The sequence below is a fragment of the Topomyia yanbarensis genome, chromosome 2 (assembly GCF_030247195.1).
Source record: "Topomyia yanbarensis strain Yona2022 chromosome 2, ASM3024719v1, whole genome shotgun sequence".
Classification (NCBI taxonomy): domain Eukaryota; kingdom Metazoa; phylum Arthropoda; class Insecta; order Diptera; family Culicidae; genus Topomyia; species Topomyia yanbarensis.
In genome coordinates this window covers 345,613,560-345,635,857 of record NC_080671.1, presented here as the reverse complement: position 1 = coordinate 345,635,857, position 22,298 = coordinate 345,613,560, and the positions used below count along the sequence as shown (strand labels likewise).

The window sequence follows — 22,298 nt, the reverse complement described above, 5'->3', positions numbered from 1 at the left end:
GATGGACTCGAGCGGCATAAGTTTATTGAACCTTCAAACAGTGCGTTCTGTTTAAAGCCGAAATTCCCTCAACAGTTCAGTGACCCGTTTGTCCGGTAAAAGAATATAAAAGTAAACAGTTATCTTTGAGTCAAATGTGAGAAGTCTATTAATCCTACAAAGAACACCAAACTTTCTGGCAGCTTTCCAGATTGTATAGTTCACATGCGCATTAAAACTTAGTTTGTCTTCCTATGTGACCCCAAGATATGAACTCGTTCAACTATCTCTCCATCTATTTCAACTGTTGCAGTACTTTCATTCATATGCCCCATAGTTACAATCATATATTTGGTCTTGGAAATGATCAGTTTGAGTTTTTTGCACTTCAACCAATCACTAAACTTCGTCAGCTCAATGTTCATTAGCCTGATGCACTAATCGACACTATTACCGATGATAAATAAAAATGTGTCATCGGCAAACAGGTATATTTGGGCTTTTTCCAAAACGTTTCTCATGTCGTTAATGTATAGGATAAACAAACGTGGTCCTAGTAAACTAGCCTGTGGTACACCAAGGGTAATTTAGGCTTCCGATGATGTGGCACGGTTGTACCTTGTAACTTGCGTACGTCTTTCTAAGTAACCGTGAAATCACGCAAGAGCATTTCCTTTTACACCATATTACTCCAAAATGCAAATCAGTTTACGGCGACAAAGTAAGTCAACAAAAACTGCCAAGACAACTTTTCCATTCTCAATGGCCTGCTTCCATTTCAACAATAATAGATTAGGCGCTGTTTCACACGAATGATGCGGCCTATGCGAGATGATGGATATATCGGACCCAGTGTCCAATTGCAGTCAGAGAGACACGTTGTTCAACTTTACACCAACGAATTTCAGACCTTAGCTGACTTTCTGTACTGTCGCTGGTTTTGTTGACTACTCACGTTGCTTCCTTTTCTTCGCCGGTGCCTGTTTGACAGATGTGCTGGTCAACGGTTTCGACGAAAACAGGTGCAGTAGCCCTCACGATGACCTTGTTTGCCGCAATCTCAGTATTTGTGGTTGGGGAATCGATAGGAGTTTGGAGTTCGTGACTGCTCACTGTTTGATTGACGCTAGGGCCTTTCGATTGGCGCATTTGATTGGACGGTCGCTTGTGTGTCACGTAATTAACTGTTGACGGGCTCTCCACCAGCACGGTATTCTGAATTAAATTTCCAAGGTTGCACTACTCAACGACTTACTCTGTTGCTTCGTTGAATTTGTTGAGCACCATCAGGATATCTGCCTTCATGCTTGATTTGAGAACGTAGGCAGAGATGAGACATTTAAACTGCTCCTCTAGCAACTACGAGCGTTTGAAGTCAACACAGGATTTGTTTACCTTTCACGAGTAGGCAAGGTTATCTTCATTATCCTTCTTGGTTGTTTGGAGGTTATTGTAACGCCCGCGAAAAGTGGACACTTCGGCTCCGAACGCTTTCAACTTCTCGACAGCTTCGACGAAGGTGCACTCACAAATTAAGTTTGGTAGAATAAAGCTGGTATAGCGCTCGTGACCTCGTTGGCTCATTTTTGCAAATGTCGTCGAGATCAGTATAGCGAGAAAACCATGTGTCGAACGTGTGCTAATTTGACATACATGAATTCCGCCATGTTGCTTGAAAGGGAATCCAATATAACCTCATCACAAGACAGGTTCTTGATGGCTTCCTGCCCGTCGGCCAACTGTTGACATTTTTGTCAGAAGTGCACGCAAGTTGGTAAGGATTGCTTACAGCCGCTTCCGTGCACTCTTTTCCCATAATAAAAATGACAAGACAAAGACAAAACACGAATTTCCAATTTCCAATATATGTGGGAAATATGCCGAGTAAGCAAATTTGTTCTAACACAAACACGGTCACACCACAAAAACTTTTCTCAAATTACCATTTTACGTTTGTTGTGGTCCTAAAAATATGGAGGACCCTCAATATTCTTCACCCAAGAAAAAAAACCTACCTTCACGCGTGCTGCGCTCGTTATTACTATTGTCACTAAAACCAAGACTCCGTGCGGTGGTTGCTCCTAGTGTACTGATGGCTGCTCTGTTTCTACTGCGTGCTAAAGGGCAATAAGGAAGGAAAAAAGATTACTCTTTTTATACAAAAAAAAACTAGGAAAATGTTCCACTCACCAACGATCCCCATAACGCCCGTTGTAGTATTGTTGGCGGTATTCGAAGAACTAGGCGTATTCAACGGATGCAACGGATGGGTCGAATCTGTTGAATCGGTCAATGAAGCACCGAAGCGGAGCTGCGCTTCGGTTGCCTCCATAACGGTTAGTATCCATTCCCAGGTTGGTCTCAGACGTTTTTCAACGTACATCTGTAATTATCATAAACTTGGTTAGGGTGAGGGGAACCTAATAACCCTTCAACGGTCATTCTTCACCTGTAACTGAACTGCCTCTTGATGAGTAACATCCAACGCGGACGATGCACCAGTAAAACTAGTCGGCAACATACCGATCAAATCAGAAATTTGTCGCAATACGATCCCGAAAGCACGTGCCAAAGCACTGGCTGTAGTGGTCATCGTGGGAGCTTCCTGCTGCTGAGCTGCCGTCACAGCAGCGCTCGCCGTCGTAGTTCGCCGCAAAGCATTGGGATCGATAAAAACTAGATTGGATCCACCGGTTGTTAGGCGAACCCGTTCCGGCCCAGCTGTATCCCGGCTACGAATAGCCCATTGCATGGATTGTGGTGCCAAGTTTGTCCGCTGATTGCCACTGGTCGTTTGTCGACGCTCCAGCTGCTCATCGCCTAGACTGAAATCTTCGTGCGAGTGATCATCGCTTTCACCGTCTTCGGATCCTTCGTCATCCGGTTGGCTGGAATCACCCGAGTCATCTTCGTTGTCGAACAGCATTGCCAGACCTAAAAGTTGTAGCAAAATTTAACTTCCGTTAGAGTTGTTAAGTAGCTTCAGATCGTCACCTGTGTCCGATCCCGCCGTCGCGCCAGTTTGCACACTTCGCTGAGCATCCTGAGTGCTCTGATTATCGTCCGAGTCCGATTCAGTTTCGGCTTCGTGGAAATTAAACTCGGTATCGCTTTCTCCTTGGGCCACATCTTCGTTTCTCAGTGGGTCCTGCGATTCCTCCTCGGTTGCACTGATAGCGGCCGAACTGGCGACCGTACGAACACCGGAACTTCGTCTCGGAGGCGGTTGCTCCCGCTCGGACATCTCCTCCTGTTCCGACGTTTCTCCATCATCCTGCACCATTGCATCGGCATCGTTGTTATCCTCGATGTCCCGCAGGCGCAGATTGATGCGGGACATGAAACCGGAATTGGAATTACGTTCCCCTTCCGCGGGTTCCCCTCGCGAGCTACCGGTGGCAATATCAACGATGTTTGAGGCTCGATTTGTCGGCGGTGCCAGGGGTTCCACCGAAAAGAGGTCGTCCGTGCTCTGAGAGAGGGAAAGGGGTTCAATTATAAAAAAATATTGTAGTAATACAGGATAACGGAAACTGATTACAAAACGGATTCTTTCCAATAGACATGGAGAGGTAAATGGCAGAATGTTTTCCTGAATATTTAAAATACATTACTTATTTATGAAAAAACCGACATTCGGAAAGGTCTCAAGGAAGTTAAGTTACAAGACTTTACAAAACAGCGTTGTGGCGAACACAGCAAATAAATAAGAATAGCGCCTAATCATCTAATACAGCGAAAACAAAAACTGGTTGAACATATTTTGGAACATTATCTGAAGGTTTGTCAACTAATCAGGAATTTTTCCAATTCGGAACGAACTTTTTTTAAAACTTTGAAGCAGTTCCTCTTTTCTCTGCTTTCTAGAAAGTGCAGAATTTTTTCGACTATTTCAACCCGGAAATAAAATAACATTTAAATGACCCATAGATAAACAAGTATTAAAGAAAAAAGTACTCACATCAATACTACTGGACGACAGCGAGAAGGGAGCAGTTGGTTTGACCACTCCCAGCCGCACCGGAGTTATCAGCGCATCGGAGATTTCAATCAGCTCCTCGATGGCAAACTTGAACAGTGTCGTAAACACTCGCCGGTAGGCCTGCAGATGTTTCGCTTGAGTTGTGGAGTTGCGCGTCTTCTCCGGATTATTGAACCGCTCGATACTGAAAATCACAAACACCCGTGCAACCGAGCGGACAAAGCGCCTGGCCACCTTTTGCGCCTCTTCGATTCGGCTGGGGATGGTTTCATTTTGCAGCTCGTTAACCAAGGTTACCAACAACTTTTCCAGGGGATCATTACTGCATCGCACGATCAGGCTGTGAGTGAATTTGTCCAACAGTGTGGTTCCGCTTTGCGATTGTAGGTAAACCTGCTGGTTGTCGTCGTCGTAGAACGGCTGAGAAGGGTTCGGTACCACGGGTTTTTCCAACTCGGCACCCGTCATGATCATTGATCGCACCGCGGGCCAGTCATTCAGCAAACGATCGAGTGCTTTCCTAGCAAAGCGAGGTGGTTCCAAATCATGCTCTGGCATATCACTGTCGGCCTCCAACGAAGGAGTTTTTCTGACATTTCCAGAGTTTCTCACCCTGGAAGTAGCTCGATACTGGCGCTGTTCAACCATCTGGCGACCAACAGTTTGAATCAAAAATAGTAAAATTGATTCGCCTCGAGAATTGAACTTCGTCACAAGATCCGTATCGCTGGCCATTTTGCACAGCAGTTCGTACCGTTTTGTTTGATTACCAGCAATCAGCGCTTTACATTTACATTTCTCCCAACAGTCACAGTATGCTGTTGGAGAAGTTCTTTTCAATTTACAATCATGACCCTTGTGGCAAACCTTCGCGCATTCAGTGCAGCAACATAGTGATCCTGTTAGTCCACAAGTTCGGCACTCAAATATGTCCTGATTGATGTGATCCGCTCCGGTCCATGTGAAAGAACACGTATCGTTACAACAGAGCGTCCCCAGTGGGGATTGATCGGGGGCACTTCCCGGCGGGAAAATCATCGAATCACGTAGTGTAGCGTCTCCGTTGGCGATTTTCAAAATAGCATTGAAAACAATAATACCAGCTTGGTAGGCTCGGCATGTAACGGCCAGCATGAATGGGGTCTGTCCTTGGGCGTCTTTTGCGCTCAGAAGTTGTCTCAAATAGGGCTGAAGAACCGGACTTTCACAAAGAAGCTGAACGATCTGTAGAGCATTTACTCGACGTTCATTCGGATCAGAAATGTACGTTTCGTTGAGGCCTTTCTGCGATTGAGGTGCATTCAAACCACTCATACTATCTTCATCGCCGCTCGTAGGGTCGTATTCCGGAGGCCAATACACAACTGGCAAAGATCCACCTGGTGCTTCATCACTTCCTGGCGGAAGTGGAGCACTGTTAGAATTCGATGCGTCAATCTCACGATTAACACTACGACGCATTATTTCCCGAATGCTGACCGGCCGATTTCCCATGATGGTATTCGTGATCACATTGATACACTCTAAATTGGCGGACATTGAACCAGAACCACCGGTACCTCCATTAGCATTGCTGCCGGATCCAGAGTTGGAAGCACCTTGGGCAAGCAGATCTTGATCCGAGTCTTTATTGGATGTCGGCGAGCACATACTGATGCACGCATGAATAATATTCCTGTTCCTATCGGTATGTTCCGAAATTACCGACATCAACTGATTCTTCAGTTCATCGCCTAGCTGTGACAGAACGTGACGAACGCCCTCGATATCACATCGCAGAATTCGTGACATTAATTGTTGCTGTTCGGGAGCCAGCACAACTAACGCAACTTGGGACTTCAAGTTCACTCCCACAGATGGGAGTGTCAATGAGGCAGCTGCTATGCACTTAATCGGAGGCAGATCCAACCAACTTGGATCCCGAATGGCATCCACACAATCCTTCGCCATCGGATAGATGGTATTATTCCCGTCCCGTAACAACAGAACACTATCCGAACAATCCCCAGCACAAGTCAGTGACACATTCTGTACCGATGTCCCAAGAAATGAGGCAATGTCAGTTGGGAATACGCTGTCCTGTTCTTGTCGTCCGGTGTTCAAATTAAACAGACAATAGTGCAATTTGGTTCCACTCTTCATAATCGCATGAATCCCCTTCGAATCAACAGCAATCGTCAACAGTTGCGATCCGGACTCACCGCTAGGCAAATGCGGATTCAGTACAATTCTCCTGGGAATCTTCTGAAAACAATCCGGCACCCGAGAGGTCGTAGCCGATTTTATCACCTGTAAGTCATCTTTTCGCAGCAAACGGCAATCTTGCCATGCTTCAATGGTATCGTCAAATTTATCCTTGCTATTGCTTCCACTGCTTGCGACTCCACCACCGGATGAACTACCTGCACCGCTGCCGGCCGAGAGCAGCGGTGGGAATTTTACTGCCGCATAGTCTCCATCTACTTTTAGCACCCGACCGATCGGGACCGAGCGAACATCCTCCACAAAGATAACATCCCTGGAATGCAAGAAGAAAAATGTTTAGTGGTCAGGTAATTATAAAATTCTACTCACTTCAACAGCCACTGCTCTTCGTCCTTCTTCGGATCGGGATCCTCCTTCGGTGCCATCCGTTTCTGTCGTTTGTGTGAGTTACTGACACTGCCGGTGTCACTACAAGTACTGGACGCCGGCGACGGAGGCGGTGGCATATCCATTCGATCGGCAGTTTCTTTGTTGTTTCCGCCGGAACTCTGCTTCGTGCTGCTTCCCCCGGAACTGGGTGGTTTTTCTTTTACTTCCACTGGTTGAGCGCTGATTCCAGTGTTGGAACTTACTGGAATGGGTCCAGATACAAGCCCCAACTGTTGCGAAAGCGTAGACATTGAAAGTAATTTGAACCGGCAGATGTTAGTCAAATCCCAGGCCGCGTTTAACAGCTGACCGACTTTGGGGACGCCGTTCGAAATCGTGAATCCGATCGCTCCATGCTGATACATAGGACTGTTTTTCATACTCACTTGAGCACCTACCGTGACTTCCGGTGCGTTTACACTAGGGCGAACCGGTTTCTTTGCTTTCGCCTTATATTTGTCCCAGAGGCGCTTGCGTTGGCCGAAGGGTAAAACCCCCCACCAAAACAATTCACCGCTTTCTGTTCGTGCAACCGTGTAGAGCGTACACGTGTGTAGAGAAACAATCTTGTCCAGGGCAAACTCCGGGTAGCTCGTTGCCACATGCTCCAATTTATTTCCAGCATATCCTAGCAGTTCATCCATCCAAGTGGCTATTCGACCGCTCTCGGTAGACACCGAACAGCGGATCGAAGTTGCTGAAATGTGTGTTACCTTCTCGTACAACAGATTCAACGGGACCGTCTTCGAGTGGAAGATATTATTAGACTCGCTGCTCCGGTATGGTTCCACATCAGCCCATCGCCACTGGTGAAGCTCCCCCTTGCTGGTGACACCGATGAATTCCGAGTACAGAGATGCGATTTCGGTAAACCGAATAGGTTGATCCTTCTCAGGCCAGGCTTCCAGCTCGTCCGAAACCCATAGTGGGTAACCGGACGAGTATTCTTTCTTTTTTGGATCTAGAGTATAGTAAAGTTTTACTATTAGAAATATAGTAAATGCAGTACTTAGTATAGGCGAAAGCGATTTTGTATCGGGGGATATCGTACACGAATGATCTGTTTTTATTGTCAAAGACGTCTTGTATGATCAGTATTGAGAACCAGCTCAACAATAGCGCCTACTCTTTCAACACGTTCAACCTTTCCGATTCCCCCCGTACTTTCACGCTGCACTCACCACTTTCTTTATCCCATCCGTCTTCCCGACCACTCTGGAACCAACGACGTGGCCCAAAGTACTGTCGATCCCGCCAACGACCGAATCCTTCCCGATCGGCACTACTCAAACCGGCTGAACCTGCGCTCGTTCCACTGCTGGCAACACCGGCAGACCCAGCGATTCCAACGGCAGATACACCACCAGCTCCATTGCCACCGGAAACGCCTACGCCAGCTGTACCGCTGGTGCTACTCTGACGCACAGCACCTCCTGCACTAGCTTCGGTTCCACTGGCTGCTCCAGCAGCGACTCCGGATGCTCCACTTCCAGCGCTCGCACTACTTCCACCACCACCACTTCCTCCTCCACCACCTCCGCCAGCGGAACCATTGCCGGAACCACCGGCCGACGAGGAGCTGTTTTGATTTCGTTCACTACGAGCACGACTGTATAACATCAAACTTGTTTCAGAAATTGAAACAATTTGATAATTTGTTAGTCAATGAAAGCGAAATGAAAATAATGAAAATGATATGTGGGAAAGGGGCGGAAGAGAGGCTCACTGGTTTCGTATTGCTTGTATGGTTCCCCGTGTCTGGCTATGTATAATATGGTATGCATATTGTGACTTTTTTACGGTATTTTTAGTCAACACCATCCTCTTTTTTGGTGATAAAATATTTACTTTTGCTTTGGTGGCATTTTTGTTGAAGAGGAATTTTTGATTTTGACCCAGATTGGAAAGAAATTTTAACGGCGGCTAAATATTTAAGCAAAATAAAATAGGCATCGTGCTAGCTGGACAAATTATTCAACTTTAACAACCATCAAATTCGTGAAATTGTGCAACTGACTATAAAAAAGATTTTTAAAAAAGTTCGCTTTCTCTGATAAATTTGATAAAAAGCTTCTGATCTAGCAAGGGATTGATAGTTGCGGACAAAAACTTGCTTTATTACAAACAAGACTAGAGATGCTAAGATATACAAAAAAGAGTGCCAAGCACGCATTTTTTCTTTCACCGCAGATAACCGACATTAAGGCTCATATTAAACACATGTGCAAAATCTTACAACTGCCATTTCGAATAAACGAGAGTTTGTATTAGTCACGTTTAGCAAAGTTTGTTGGTACGATCGATGCTATGCAAATGAAATTCAACTGTCAAACTACGCAGAGCAAACAGTTCAGTAGCTAATAGCAGAGCATCACTATTAACTTATATGGTTTCGTAAAACGCTGAGCAATCGTCAACAGTAGGGTGATGATGGATATGATGATCCAGGATACTGCCGAAATAAAGAGAAAGTGCAATAAACTGACCGCAAGTTTGATACAGTGAAACGAATTATTCGACCAAATTTAATGTTCACTGAATATTAAGAAATCTGGGGATTGAAGAGTGTTGTTCTGAGAAATGCAGTGCCTCGTCAGCTATATCCATGATGGGAACCCCTTCACGAGGATAGGTGTCACAGCCCTGGCAAGGCGGCATGCCGAATAAACAAATAAACAACCGCAGAAATGTAATGATTTTGCTCTTCTTCCCTACAATTAGAGCTAACCCACTTTGGTGTCTGCGGTCCGTTCACAGCATTTTCTTAGGAAGTTTTAGTTAATCCTGTGATGGAGCCAACCGTACGGTATACGCCTCGACAGAATGGCGTAGCAGAACGAATGAATAGGACTATCATGGAATGTGTACGATCAATGTTAGATGATGCATGCTTCAAACCGTCAATGTGGAACGAGACAGTTCTAACTACAGTATACCTGATTAACAGGAGCTCTATTACTACCTCGTCGGATATGAAATAAAGGGATTGTCGAGTGGACAATGACGACCACATGGTATCTGATCGGAACCAACAGATACCGCGTCTGACCGGAATAGCGAAACAAATTGTGATTCAGTTCCGGCACCATGCCTCGAACAGTCTACAAATGAAGCTGGTGATGGCTACGAGTCATCAACCGAAGAAGAAAGTGCTGAAGACGACGACGTTCCGGTTAGACGAAACGTGCGACACCGCAACATCCCGCTCGTTTCTCCGATTTTGATAGTTGCTTTTGCGTTGAATGCAGAAAATTATGTGAAAGTTTTGCCGGAGAACATTGAAGCACATCAGACGCGTGGCAATTGAACAGAATGGAAGCGTGCAATCGACGTATAGATGCATGCGCTCGAGAAGACATACATGGGACCTCGTGGATATCCCAGTTGGTGCTCGACCGATTCCCTGCGAGAGGGTATTAACCTTCCGGCAGTCGCGCTAGTGCACTGAGTGCACGCTGCTCTGAAAATCTAGCTAAATTGTCTTAGGGAACCAGCGGGTGATGGTTCAGTGATCCACTTGCGCGACTTCCGGAGGGTTAAAAAAAGCAGCCAGCGATCATCAGTTGTCCCGGTCCTGTGTGTGGGATGGGTCAAAGGGTCTTCAAAACCACTACAAATAGCAAGTATACAGCTGCCCCGAACACTTCAAACCCTGATGCATTCTTCGTTTCCAGTAATTTGTCTTTTGCTTCGACATCTTGTGACCAGATGTTAACCATTGTGGGATTGATGAAAGGACTTTCCAACGTGCTCAAAACGGTAACATGGCTTCAATCTCTGCTGAACCTGATCCGTCCTCCAACAACATCGAGATTTACTAGCAGAATGTTGGTAGCTTAAATTCAGCTAATGGCTCGCGATCACGAGCTGCTGTTACAACTCATCGCTTTGACCGAGACGTGGCTCGACAAACGTAGTCTGTCTCGCAAAGTGTTTAGCTCAACATTCGATGTCTACCACTGTGACTGCAACGACCTCAACAGCCATAAGACAACAGGTTGTGGTGTGCTTGTAGCCGCTCGCCATGGTATGAAATGGATAATTTTGGACAGCTACAGCAACGCAATTCTTCGACAAATCAACAATGGTAATCAACGAGAATGAACGTACATTGGACCCCGGGATTACGCTCCGTACTGGTGCGTCAGCGTCCCCCACTACATATTTTACTCGCTGGTAAACTAGGAGTGAACTTCGAAGATGTCACAAGCTCTATCGTCTACGATTTTAAAAACACTGACTACAACAGCATCGTTAGCACGTTGTAGAATATAAAGTGGGACGAAAACCTTAACAATGACGACGCGAACGATGGATGACGTTTTTTTAATTTTTTTTTAAATTTAAAAGCACCAATCAACGCCCTCCCTGGCAATCAACCATCCTTAGACAACTGAAAACTGCCAATGAGCTGCCTTTAAAAAAATCTCGAAACTTAAAACACTTGCACTACGAAACCACTACTTTCAACTCAACCACGAATACAAACAGCAAAGTAGACACGCCTTTTTCAGACACCAGCGAAACGTCGAACGTCAATTAGGCAATCCATGAGACGTTTCTAATCAGCTGGTTATTTCTTGTTTTCTTATTTTGACGTTACTCCGAGGGGTGCGACGTCCGACAATATCGTTGATTCGATCCAACATCAAACGAATCGAGCTAACAAAGTTGTTTGTCGGACGAGTTTTTCTGTTCGCAGGAGTAGACTTGTTGACAGAACCCACCGCTGAATTGTCAAACAAACGTCTAATGGATTGCCTAATTGAAACTAAGCCTAAGTCGTTCGAAAAGAATCCGAATTTCCATCGTGTCGTGACACTAAAAAATCTGCCAGCTGTTCTCTGACAAATTTTCAAATGTTTTTTCTCCAACGAGCGCCGTACACAACAGGTCTTTAGGACGCTCCGTCAACCGAATTTACGTCGATAATGCTGCTATTCTTGCAGAAAATTCCAAGCTGAAGCCATCTAGTTGTTAGGGTCCCGATGGTGTGTCCTAGATTTTTGCCAAAATGTGTATCGACGGGCTCCTTAAACCCCTTCTACAAGTCTTCAAGCTATCTCTCGCTACGGGATTATTTCCTGCTTGTTGGAAAGCGACCCACATGTTTCCGGTCCATTAACAGGGGAACAAATCGATCATCAATAACTATGCGGTATCCAAGCTGGGTTGCAAATGGTGATTTGACAACAAAAAAAGGCGCGATCAATATAGCTCTGATCCTCACAAATTCCTCCTCACGCTTTCACGGATCGAACGATGACAAATGACCGCCAGCTGAGAGTTGTGTGCATAGCTGGTGACGCAGCCTGGGCACAGTTGGCCTTCTAAAATCAGCGAAGTAAGAAGGTGCGTACCCCAGCGTCTGGAGGTGCGGTTCAAACAGCGTGTGACTGGCCTCCAGTGGTTGAATAAGAAATGCTACATCGTGCCAGCTACACCAAAAGTGGCAGCCCGACCAGCGCGATGTAGGTAACGCGATCCTGGTAATGTAGTCTACCGAAATACTCTAAACTCCACGAACGGCAAGAGTAGAGCAAAAACAAACTGGATTTACGGCGCAAACGACCCGGCAACGAAACTCGGATCTTGGAACGCAAGAACGTTGAATGAACCCGCACGTGCAGGGCTCGCGAACTACGTAATGTTGGCGTGCACGTGGCAGCAAAACAGAGTAGTGGACTTCATTGCGAACACTTCATTTTTTTTTTTTTTTTTGTAAAATTAGTGTTTTAGTTTATTTATAAAATATTTACAGTTCATTTTCTAAGTAAAATTGTAGTGCCTGTAAGTTAACTACATTTTCACTTTCGGTAATGTATTTTAAATAAACTGCGAAAAGTCTAAGAATTGACGCTTTTGTGCTTCGGTGTATTCCATTCAACATTGGTTGTGCTAGGTCCGTGAAGCACACTCTTGGCCATCCGTGTAGTATTGTCGCTATCCTTCGTTGTAGTAGTGTCCATGCCTCTCCTACTCGTGGACACTCACAGAATTTGTGCTCCACCGTTTCGATTGCTGTGTTGCAGTGAAGGCAGTTTTCTCCATCCGCTCGTCGTATCACATACATGAGGCGTCTATGTATCGTTTTTCTGTTTACTAGTAGAAACAATTCGGTTCGTTGTTGAGATGAGAGACCTTTCGTTCTATGGATGTTTCTCCATATTCGAGGCCAATCCGCGTGACGGTTATCTCGCTCAACTTTGGGCTCGTCTGTGTTTTTTACATAGAATTGATTGATGGTGTTAGCTGAGACGTTTTGTTGAATTTGTGGAGGAAGATGCGGGACGTTCTGCACAATTACTTTCAGGCAGGGACAATCTGCAGGAGGGTTTACTGGGTTTGGGAACATGAATGATTTGTAAAAGGGAATGGAATCAATTTCCTTCAAATGCCTGTTGATTAGCAGGGATTTGCATTTGAATGCTGGTAGTTGCAGTTTTAATCCTCCTTCTTCATAATTTCGTGCTAGTTGCTGGATAGGTAAGCGACCCGGGATTCCTCGCCATAGGAAAGTACCCATTGTTGCTGTCAGCTTTGCTGTATGGGCGTTGGACGGGGGTAGGATAGAGGCGAGGTACCATATCCTTGCTGTTACGAATGTGTTCAGCAGCGTAACTTTTTGCAGAAGTGTTAATGATCGCATCCCGTGTAGCCATATCAAACGACTAAATTTTCCCACCAGCTCATCCCAATTCTGCTTAATCATCAAGCGAATTGAATTGGTGTAGATTACACCCAGAATTTTAATACTGTTTTCTGTTCGTAGCCATGGCACGTTGAGAGCGTTTCCATTCATAAAACCAACGTCTATCGCCGTTGTTTTGTTGAGGTTTAGTTTCGCACCAGAAACACGAGAGAAACGGGTAAACAAATCGTGTATGGCCTCAATTTTTTGTACGGTTGTAGCTATAGCACTTATATCGTCAGCGTAAGCTACAACAAGATCATTGCCACATTCTCGCTCAATCTTTGTGAGAAGTGGTTGTAGGTATATACTAAATAAACAGCTTGAAATAGGGCTTCCTTGCGGTACCGATCGTTGTATAGGAAAGGCGGCGGAAAGACGTCCGTTTACGAGTAAGCGAGACGACGACATCTCGGAAAACCGGGAGAGCAGATCAACTAACCTCCGATTGAATCCGAGCGCGCACATGTTGCCGAACAGGAACCTTCGATCGACCCGATCGAACGCGTGATCTAGATCGAATGATATTAGCTTGGCTCTCTGTTTATTGTGGATCAGCTGAGCGATTCTATCCTTTAACGAAAGAGTGGCTTGGAAGATATTGCGATCGTCGTTGGAGCATTTTTGCACACCGCTTAGAACTCGATGGTTTCGCATTACAGTTTCAATTCTCGCTTTGATAATGCGCGAGAGGAGTTTGAAATCGTAGTTAAGCAGCGATATGGGCCTGTATGAGCGAATAGTGTCATCTGTCCCCTTCTTTTTCACGAGAACGATCACACTTTCCACGAACTCAGCTGGTGCAGTCGACATCAGGGCCTCGTTCATAACGAGGTTGATTTCTCGGTGGATAACATCGAATGTGCGGAGATAGAATTCTTTTGGGATGCCGTCGGGTCCTGGAGATTTTCTCGATGCGCTGGTTTTGATTGCCGCATATATTTCGGTCGTTGTAATTTCGCTCATACAGGCTTCGTTCAACTCATCGTTTTCAGGAATAACTCTCTCACAGTTAAAGTCGTCGTTTCTGTCTTCAAGCGTCTCTTCCCGCGCATACAGAGTCTGGAAATACTGCAAGAGGTGTTGCTCGATGTCTTCGGAGCGATCGATATTTTCATTCCGTTCGTTGCGTAGCTGTGTGATCGTTGTTCTTTTTCTCCTCCTCTCCCCAAGCTGGAACGTCGATAGAGGTTCGCCAGCGATGTGTGTTTCGTTGATGCGCACGAACATATACGTGAATTCTCGTTGTTGCATCAACATCTCTGCTTTTAAACGGTTGATGGTTGTCAGCATGTTCGGGTCTCGAAAGTAGTTGTCGTAGGCTTGTAAAAGTTGTGTATACAGTCGTTGATGCTTGCGGTTAAATTCGTTGTAGGCTAAACTCGATTTCCACCTGAAGAAAGATTTTATTTTGGGTTTTGCACACGCTAACCACCAGCTTATCCATGACGGGAAATTTCGACGTTGGCGAGTCCAATACTGCCAGTTGGTGCGTAGTTCATCAACATTCTCAGCCGTAAGAAGATGGGGACGGAGGGACCAAAATCCCCTGCCGGGTTCTCTGCCGCTACCACATCTACTACAGTGGTGGTGAAAGAGCAGAACATGGTGTTTGTTTCATAGTGATCGGGAAGCAAATGAAGCGAGTTATTCGGTAGAAGACGATAAACGACCGAATCTATGTGTTAATAATTAAGGGCAAGTTCTTCAACTACAGCCTGATCAATATTGCGCCAACTAACGAAAAGCCCGATGATATGAAGGACGCGTTCTATGAGAGATGCTAATGCCCAGGTTGAGAGGGAGCAGTTCTTTCGCCCAGTTATTGGTATGCAGAGCCTTCATTCTGCTACCAATCATAATTGCCTGCGGCTTGTAACTTTCGCTGCTGCTAGGGGGATGGTAATCAGTAGTACCTATTTTGCACGTAAGGGTATCGGAAAGCACACCTGGAGACACCCAAGTGGCAGTACTCATTCCCAAATAGACCACGTACTGGTAGATGAACGGCTTTTCTCCGACTTCATTGATGTGAGGACCTTCAGAGGCCCAATCATCGACTCGGATCGGATCGTAGTAGCATAGAGCGGACAGATGAGACCAACGTAACTGGCAATGTGAGGGGTTGTCCACGAAACTGTGAATATAACGGCGCGAGAAGTGAGAGGTACAGCTCAGCGGCGCCAACGAAGCGGTTGGTTCGATGAAGAGTGCTAGAGAGTGACGAACTAGAAGATTGCGGCTAGAAGCCGGATGCTAGTGGCCAATACTCACGCCTCAACAGAGACCGGTACGGGAAAGCGAGAAGTTCCGAGAAACGAAACCCCCGCGAAAAGGCAGCACGAAAGAAGTGTATAATTGCTGGTTCGCGGCATAGACCAGCACCAGTGCCCTAGGGACCATTCATAAATTACGTAACGGTTTTGGGGGGGTAGGGCAATTTGTGACATGTTGTGGCATATGGGGGAGGGGAAGCTGGATCGTTACGTAACATGTTTTTACTGAAGAAAAAAAAATTCCCGGAATTTACGTAATAAGGGAGGGGGGTATAGAGAAATTTGTGACATTTTGTTACATGGGGGAAGGGGGGTCGATATTGGTAAATTTTTGCGTTACGCAATTTATGAATGGTCCCCAATATGTGCAATAACCGAGGGAAATTTGCCGACAGACCAAAACAATGATGGTTGCCAGGATTCTGTCACGTTCGCCCGAATGACATTCGCCCGAAAGCCATTTACCCGAAGGACATTTGCCCGAATGTCACATAAACCGGAATGTCATTCACCCGAATGCCACGAACACCCGAAAGACATTCGCCCGAATGCAACATAAACCCGAATGCCATTCGTCCAAATATACCCGAAAAATATCGAGATGTCAATCGAAAAAATTTAATTTATTAAGATGAAATACAAATTTTATTACATTTGATGCTATGAAGAAATTAACACTAAAGCTATACCAGTCAAATAGTTATTCCAATCACCTGGTTTGTATGATTTAACTGGGGTTTCCAGTTTTAGGTCCTTTCGTGAGTTCTTTTTAGACTTTTTAGCTGTTGGTAAAGCTTGTAGTGTACGTAAAACATACGTACTAGGGTTTTTCTCTTCAAGCTGCAACTTCTTCTACACACCATAGAATGTAAGATTTCCACTGCTTAACAAACCGTTCCATTTATTGTACTAGTCTTCCACATATAGATTCAAGAAATTGCTGTTGTTTTGAAAGAAGGAATCAACCCTTATGTTTGAGTATACCGGGCAGAGGAGTGGATCAACAGTTTCTTTGCAAACTTATTTGGCATGCAGATCCAAGGATTTGTCATGTTTGAAAGAAGCAATCAACTCCTAATTATGGGAAAAGAGCTGCTCATGTTTAAAATAAGGAATCAATCCCTAAGTGTGAGTAAACCGTCCAAACGAGTGGATCACCGGTTTGATTGCGAGGGCTATTTGGTATACAAACTCAAAGAACTGCTCATATTTAAAGCAGGAATCAACCCCTATATTTCAGTAAACTAAGCATACCAATGGATCACAGGTTTGCCGAGTAGGGACCCCCGCTTCGCTTCCTCGACCTCGGTAATTGTGGCAAAGCCGCATCACACTAGCATCGCCACATAAAATTTATGAGCTACTACTTACTAACGGTGTTGTGCCAAATGGACTTCCACCATGCAAGATATAATTACTAATTTAATTGATTCAATTCGTCAACGGAACATCTTAGGGAGCATTTATAAATTACGTAACGCTTTTAGGGCGGGAGGGGGTACAACAAGTTGTGACATGTTGTGACATAGGGGGGAGGGGGAGTTAGCTAGATCGTTACGTAACATGTTTTCACCGAAGAAAAAAAAATTTTTCTGGGAATTTGTTACGTAATAGGGGAGGGGGGGATGGAGAAATTTGTGACAATTTGATACATGGGGGGAGGGGGGAGTCAATTTTGGGCAATTTTTGCGTTACGTAATTTTTTTTTTTTTGAATTCGTTTATTTGGCACGGCTCAAGGCGTTAGCTTCACGGAGCCGTGGGTATTTTATATATTTACATGATGCAAAAATAAAAATAACAAACAATTAATGCTAAGATCGATCCAGTACGCGCGACTTGCCATTGCGCGTAGAGATCCGTTTTCGCGTCGGGGAAATCCTTGCATTCACGTCAACTATATCAAGTGGGTCATTTGTATCTTTGTCGTCTTCGCACATGTCCGGGTCATCATCGGGGTTACTGCCTTGATGTTCGCGATCAGGTATTGTTTCTAACTTCTTTCCCTTTCTGTTGACGCGACTTACGCAGTTATCATTATTGCTTGAACAGCGGCCACAAATTTGGCAACCGTTTGTGGCTCAGGGAATGATATTGGAGACTGAGTGTTGGTATTTCTTTCTATAGATGTAGATCTGTAGATTTTCTTAACGATTTCTGGGCAGGGTTGTCCGTAATGTGCCGTTTGTTCACAGAACTGGCACGTGTTAGTTTGTCCTTGATATATACATAGAGTTTGCTGTATAATGGTATCACCCCCTTCTGTTGTGTACTGCAGGGTAAGGTAGGAGGGAATGGGTTGGTCTACCCGCATTCTTACCACAAAAACACCATTTGAAATACCTGGAAAGTAGTTCCTCCACGTATCCTCCGTGATTGATTCCACTTCTCCGAAATACGACATGAATCTTTTAATGGCCACTTTGCAAGTACGTGGTGCCAAATCATGTAATTTAACTTCCACGTTTCCGTTATCCATATACACAGGGATCTTGATTTTGGCGGTGTCACAATCCAGAACGTGTTTCAAGTTGTTTTGCGAAATGAATCTTTTTGCCTGGGCGAATTTGTTGAACGTTATCAGCACCGCGTGTCTGACGTGCTCCAACTGAATGAAACTGACGTCTGAAAACCGAAGCTGCATTTTTTCCTTCAGCAAATGTTCCACATCACCAATACTCGGTCTTATGCGGAAAGACCGGAAGTCAATGGCCACCGTGTTGGCCCGAAGAATCACATTTTGTTGTCGAGACTCAATCATCTTGATAGAATAATAGTAACGGTTCCCTTTGTTCTTCAGACAAAGCACACAAGAAAAAAGCAACTGCTTGCGCTGGCTTGGGTAGCAGCAGAGAGCACACTGGTATTGTGACTCATGCCTTTGGTGGTTGAGAATAGACTGAGCGTTACGTAATTTATGAATGGTCCCTTAATATATGTTTACCTCGATCGATGGTGTTTCCGAAAGATTTCTTATTATTTTGTCCGGTTTATCACAAGATTTCACCGCTCGAGCTAACAACTGCGTCCTATATGCATCAGTTTGCATCTGAAGAGCATTTGTGGCGTTGGTAACAGAACTTCAGTGACGTCGGATAGTACACCTAAAAGCGATGTCGCATAGCCACATTGGTCAGTGTACGGTTGACTAATGTGGCTACGCCACATAGCTTTCTGGTGCACTGTCCGTGCACTGTTTACTGTCCGTGCACTGTTTAAACTAGCTATAGCCCCTATGTTTGAGTAAACCGGGAAAACAAGAGGATCACAGGTTTGCTTATAACTCCGGCGACGGGTGGATCAAGGCGGCGTACGACTCAGTAAAAAGAAATCAGCTGAGGCAGATTATGTCAGAACATGGTTTTCTGGCGAAACTGATTAGACTGATACGTGCGACGTTGGATGGTTCAAAATCAAGTATTTGGATTGCAGATGAGATCTCATCCTCATTTGTGACCTTAGATGGACTGAAGCAAGGCGATGCACTTTCAAATTTGCTGTTCAATATATACGCGAACGGAGGTCTTAGTGGAATGTACGTAATGTTTCAAAGGTTTTCTTCCATTTAATTCCACTATGTTTTATAGTTAAATACACTTGCTATAAACTATAACTATATTGCTATAAACTATGAACTATAAAAACATAGTGGAATTAAATGGAAGAAAACCTTGTTCAATATTACTCTTGAAGAAGCTATCAGGAGAGCTGGCGTGGTTTTGCGGACGATATTGATATATTTGGAATCGATCATAGAGCAGTGGAAGATGCCTTTTAAGAGGGAGACAGCGAGGATAGGCTTAGTCATCAACTCAGCCAAGACAAAATACATGGACGCAGGTAAAGAGAGGCAGGCCTAGTGGTGTTGGTTCCGAGGTAGTGCTTTATGATGACGTGTTTGAAGTGGTCGACGAATTCCTTTATCTTGGCACACTTGTGACGTGACAACAATGTTTCCCGTGAGGAAAAAGGCGTATTGCAGCTGCCAACAGACCCTTTTACGGCCTATGTAACCTGCTTAGATCCCACAATTTGCAAACGTCAACAAAATTCGTCTTATATAAGACAATGACCCTCCCTGTCGCTCTTTATGGCCACTAAGTGTGGACTTTGAGGGAGACGGATAAGAGAGCATTCGGAGTCTTCGACCGTAAAATGCTGTGGACAATGTTCGGCGGGATATGCGAAAATGGAGTGTGTTGAAGACGCATGAATCATGAGTTGTACCAATCATACATAACTGCGGATACTGTTAACCCTCAAAAAGGTTAGCTAAAATTCTGACTTCAAGAAACATCGCTCATAAAACCCCATGAAACACTTTGTTGTCGTTTTATCAGTGAGAGAATCGAAAACCCGAAAACGCTCGATCATTTGGTCGGTGTTAAGTCAGGCCGGACTAAGTGACATTGCGTTGATTTCGAGAAAATCGAATTTAAATTTTGGATTGCAGCATCCTTAACGTAATAATTCGAAAATATTTGTTGACATAATTCTCGCTTTCTATAACATATTTAAAATCTAAAAGCAGGTGAAGTTAGCTGAAGAAATTCTTTATCCAGTGCTATCATTATCTCATTTATTAAGATTTTGCCACTTAGTCTGGTTTGATTTAACACCGACCATTTATATTTCAAATTACAAGTTCATTGAAACTAGAGAACTGTAACTAGCCGGGCATCAAGACACCTTGCCTTTTTAGGGTTAAACAGATAAAATACGGCAGACTGCAATGGACTGGTCATATGGTACGAATGTCGGAAGAAAGAATTGCAAAAACGATATTCAGCAGGGAGCCAGGAAGAGGACGCCGACTTCGTGGGAGGCCACAAACACGTTGGCTATACGCAGTGGAAGAGGACCTAAGATCCCTGAACGTTCGGGGGAACTGGAAGGAAGCAAGAACGACAAAGATGGAGCTCTACGATACGTCCGGTATTGGCGAGATGATGCTGTAGCCAACAAGGTAGGTAGGTATCTAAGCTATTCGAGCTGGCTGTTTTGGCTCTCTCGATGGAAGGCAACTCCAAATCAGCATTAACCCTCTGGAAGTCGCGCAAATGGCCCACTGAACGAGCAGCCAGACGATTTCGCTAGATTTTCAGAGCAGCGTGTACTCAGTGAGCTATCGCGACTTCCTAAAGGTTAAGGACTATCCATCAACATTTCTCGCCACCTCCGACATACCGCAAGGAAACCACTTCGGTCCAGTACTATTTTAATGACGTCAGTATCAAACTACAAGAACCTGGCGTCTCCTTCGCCGACAACATGAACGTTTTTCGACAGATACGTGATCTAATCGATGCCGAATTTCTTCAAAGTGAACTGGACAGCTTCAATAAGTGGTGTGATCTGAACAGAACGATTTTAAATCCAATTCACTACCGTTTGTTCGACTCGAGCATTCCAAGACACTCTCACGTCAAATATCTTTGAGTCATCTTGGATTCGGCACTAATGTTCAAGCCACATTCTTCATGCATTGGGGCATCAAAACAGCTAGAACTCATCTTCCGAAGAGCAAAACATTTTAGGGACGTACACTGTCTTAAATCGGATTATTCTGCGTTGGTTCGCTCAACGTCAGTATATTGCTCTGCTGCTGTTTGGAATCCGTACTACCAGAACGGGATTGACAGAATGAAGGCTGTCCGACGCCGGTTCATACGCTTTGCTCTTTGATATCTCCCATGGCGTAACAGATTTCAACTATCGAGCTACCAAAACCGTTGCCAGTTAATACACCTCGATACACTCTGCATCAGGAGCGACTGCTTTCGAGCCCTTTTCTTGTCGGACTTACTGTGTGTCAGAGTGGATTGCTCTACAATTCTCGAACGCCTGAATCTGCAAGCCCGAATTCTAGCACTACGTAATAACTTTCCTCTGCGACTTGCCACAGAGCTTTTACCGGACTGGTGAATTTTCAATAGAGTTGCCACAATATTTTAGTTCCACTTGTCACGAAATACGATTAAAGATACGTTCGTGTCTATCTTGTAACTAGTTTAAGTAACCACCATTAGGAGCAAGGTGTTTGTTGGTGTTGATACAACAAATAAACAAATACAGATTTTTCTCAAACGTAACTGGAAGATGTTAGATACATGGTTGACGAATTTTGGAGACGATTACTAAGCGAATATTGTACTTCGAGAACATTAGGATACCATAATCAGATGACTCTTTGGTTGACATCAAAGATGCCGGGAGCGGAATGTCGCACCAGTCCTGTAGCAGACCCCCTGGCTAATAAATGGCTCACCAATGACGTGATCGTCTAATCGAATGTCAGGGCAAACTGATAGGAGAATGAGAAAAAAACAGAATAAACATTTTTGAACAAAGTCAGGTTTGTGTACAATATAGAATAATTATCAATCAATATAAATAACTCAATATTTAGACAGGATCGAAAACGTTGATATGAATTTGTAGGATAGTGAAAAAGTGAGGTTAATGAAATGTGTTTCTGATTGTCTAACTGAATAATATAGCTTTTAGATAAGTCCATGATTTGGGTAACTGTTCCTCGGCGTGCCGGAAATGCAGTGACCATCGGAAACGAATCCTGCCAATGAGACGACTGACGAGAGATTATGACCATTTCAGGTACACAGTGAATTTATTTTGATGTTTGTAAATTCGAAACATTTCTGTAACTGGACAAAGCTAAATATAAGTCGCTACCAACTGGTCCTATCACACTGCCGTTCTACGCATAATTGTCCCAT

General features: G+C 44.6%; 1 protein-coding gene across 4 annotated transcripts in view; it reads right to left on the bottom strand.

Moving 5' to 3' along the window:
- The window catches only part of LOC131684154 (E3 ubiquitin-protein ligase hyd), a 46,210-nt gene that overhangs the window by 15,801 nt on the left and 8,111 nt on the right, over window positions 1-22,298 (bottom strand). Inside the window, exons 3-9 of one of the 4 annotated variants that reach the window (XM_058966749.1) lie at window positions 7,777-8,219; window positions 6,536-7,577; window positions 3,941-6,479; window positions 2,974-3,451; window positions 2,429-2,913; window positions 2,170-2,362; window positions 1,995-2,096 (exon numbers count right to left, since the gene is read on the bottom strand). In XM_058966749.1, the coding sequence (XP_058822732.1) occupies window positions 1,995-2,096; window positions 2,170-2,362; window positions 2,429-2,913; window positions 2,974-3,451; window positions 3,941-6,479; window positions 6,536-7,577; window positions 7,777-8,219 (5,282 nt within the window). The remainder of the gene's footprint in view (window positions 1-1,994; window positions 2,097-2,169; window positions 2,363-2,428; window positions 2,914-2,973; window positions 3,452-3,940; window positions 6,480-6,535; window positions 7,578-7,776; window positions 8,220-22,298) is intronic. The other 3 variants (XM_058966752.1, XM_058966751.1, XM_058966750.1) reach the window with 3 other exon arrangements.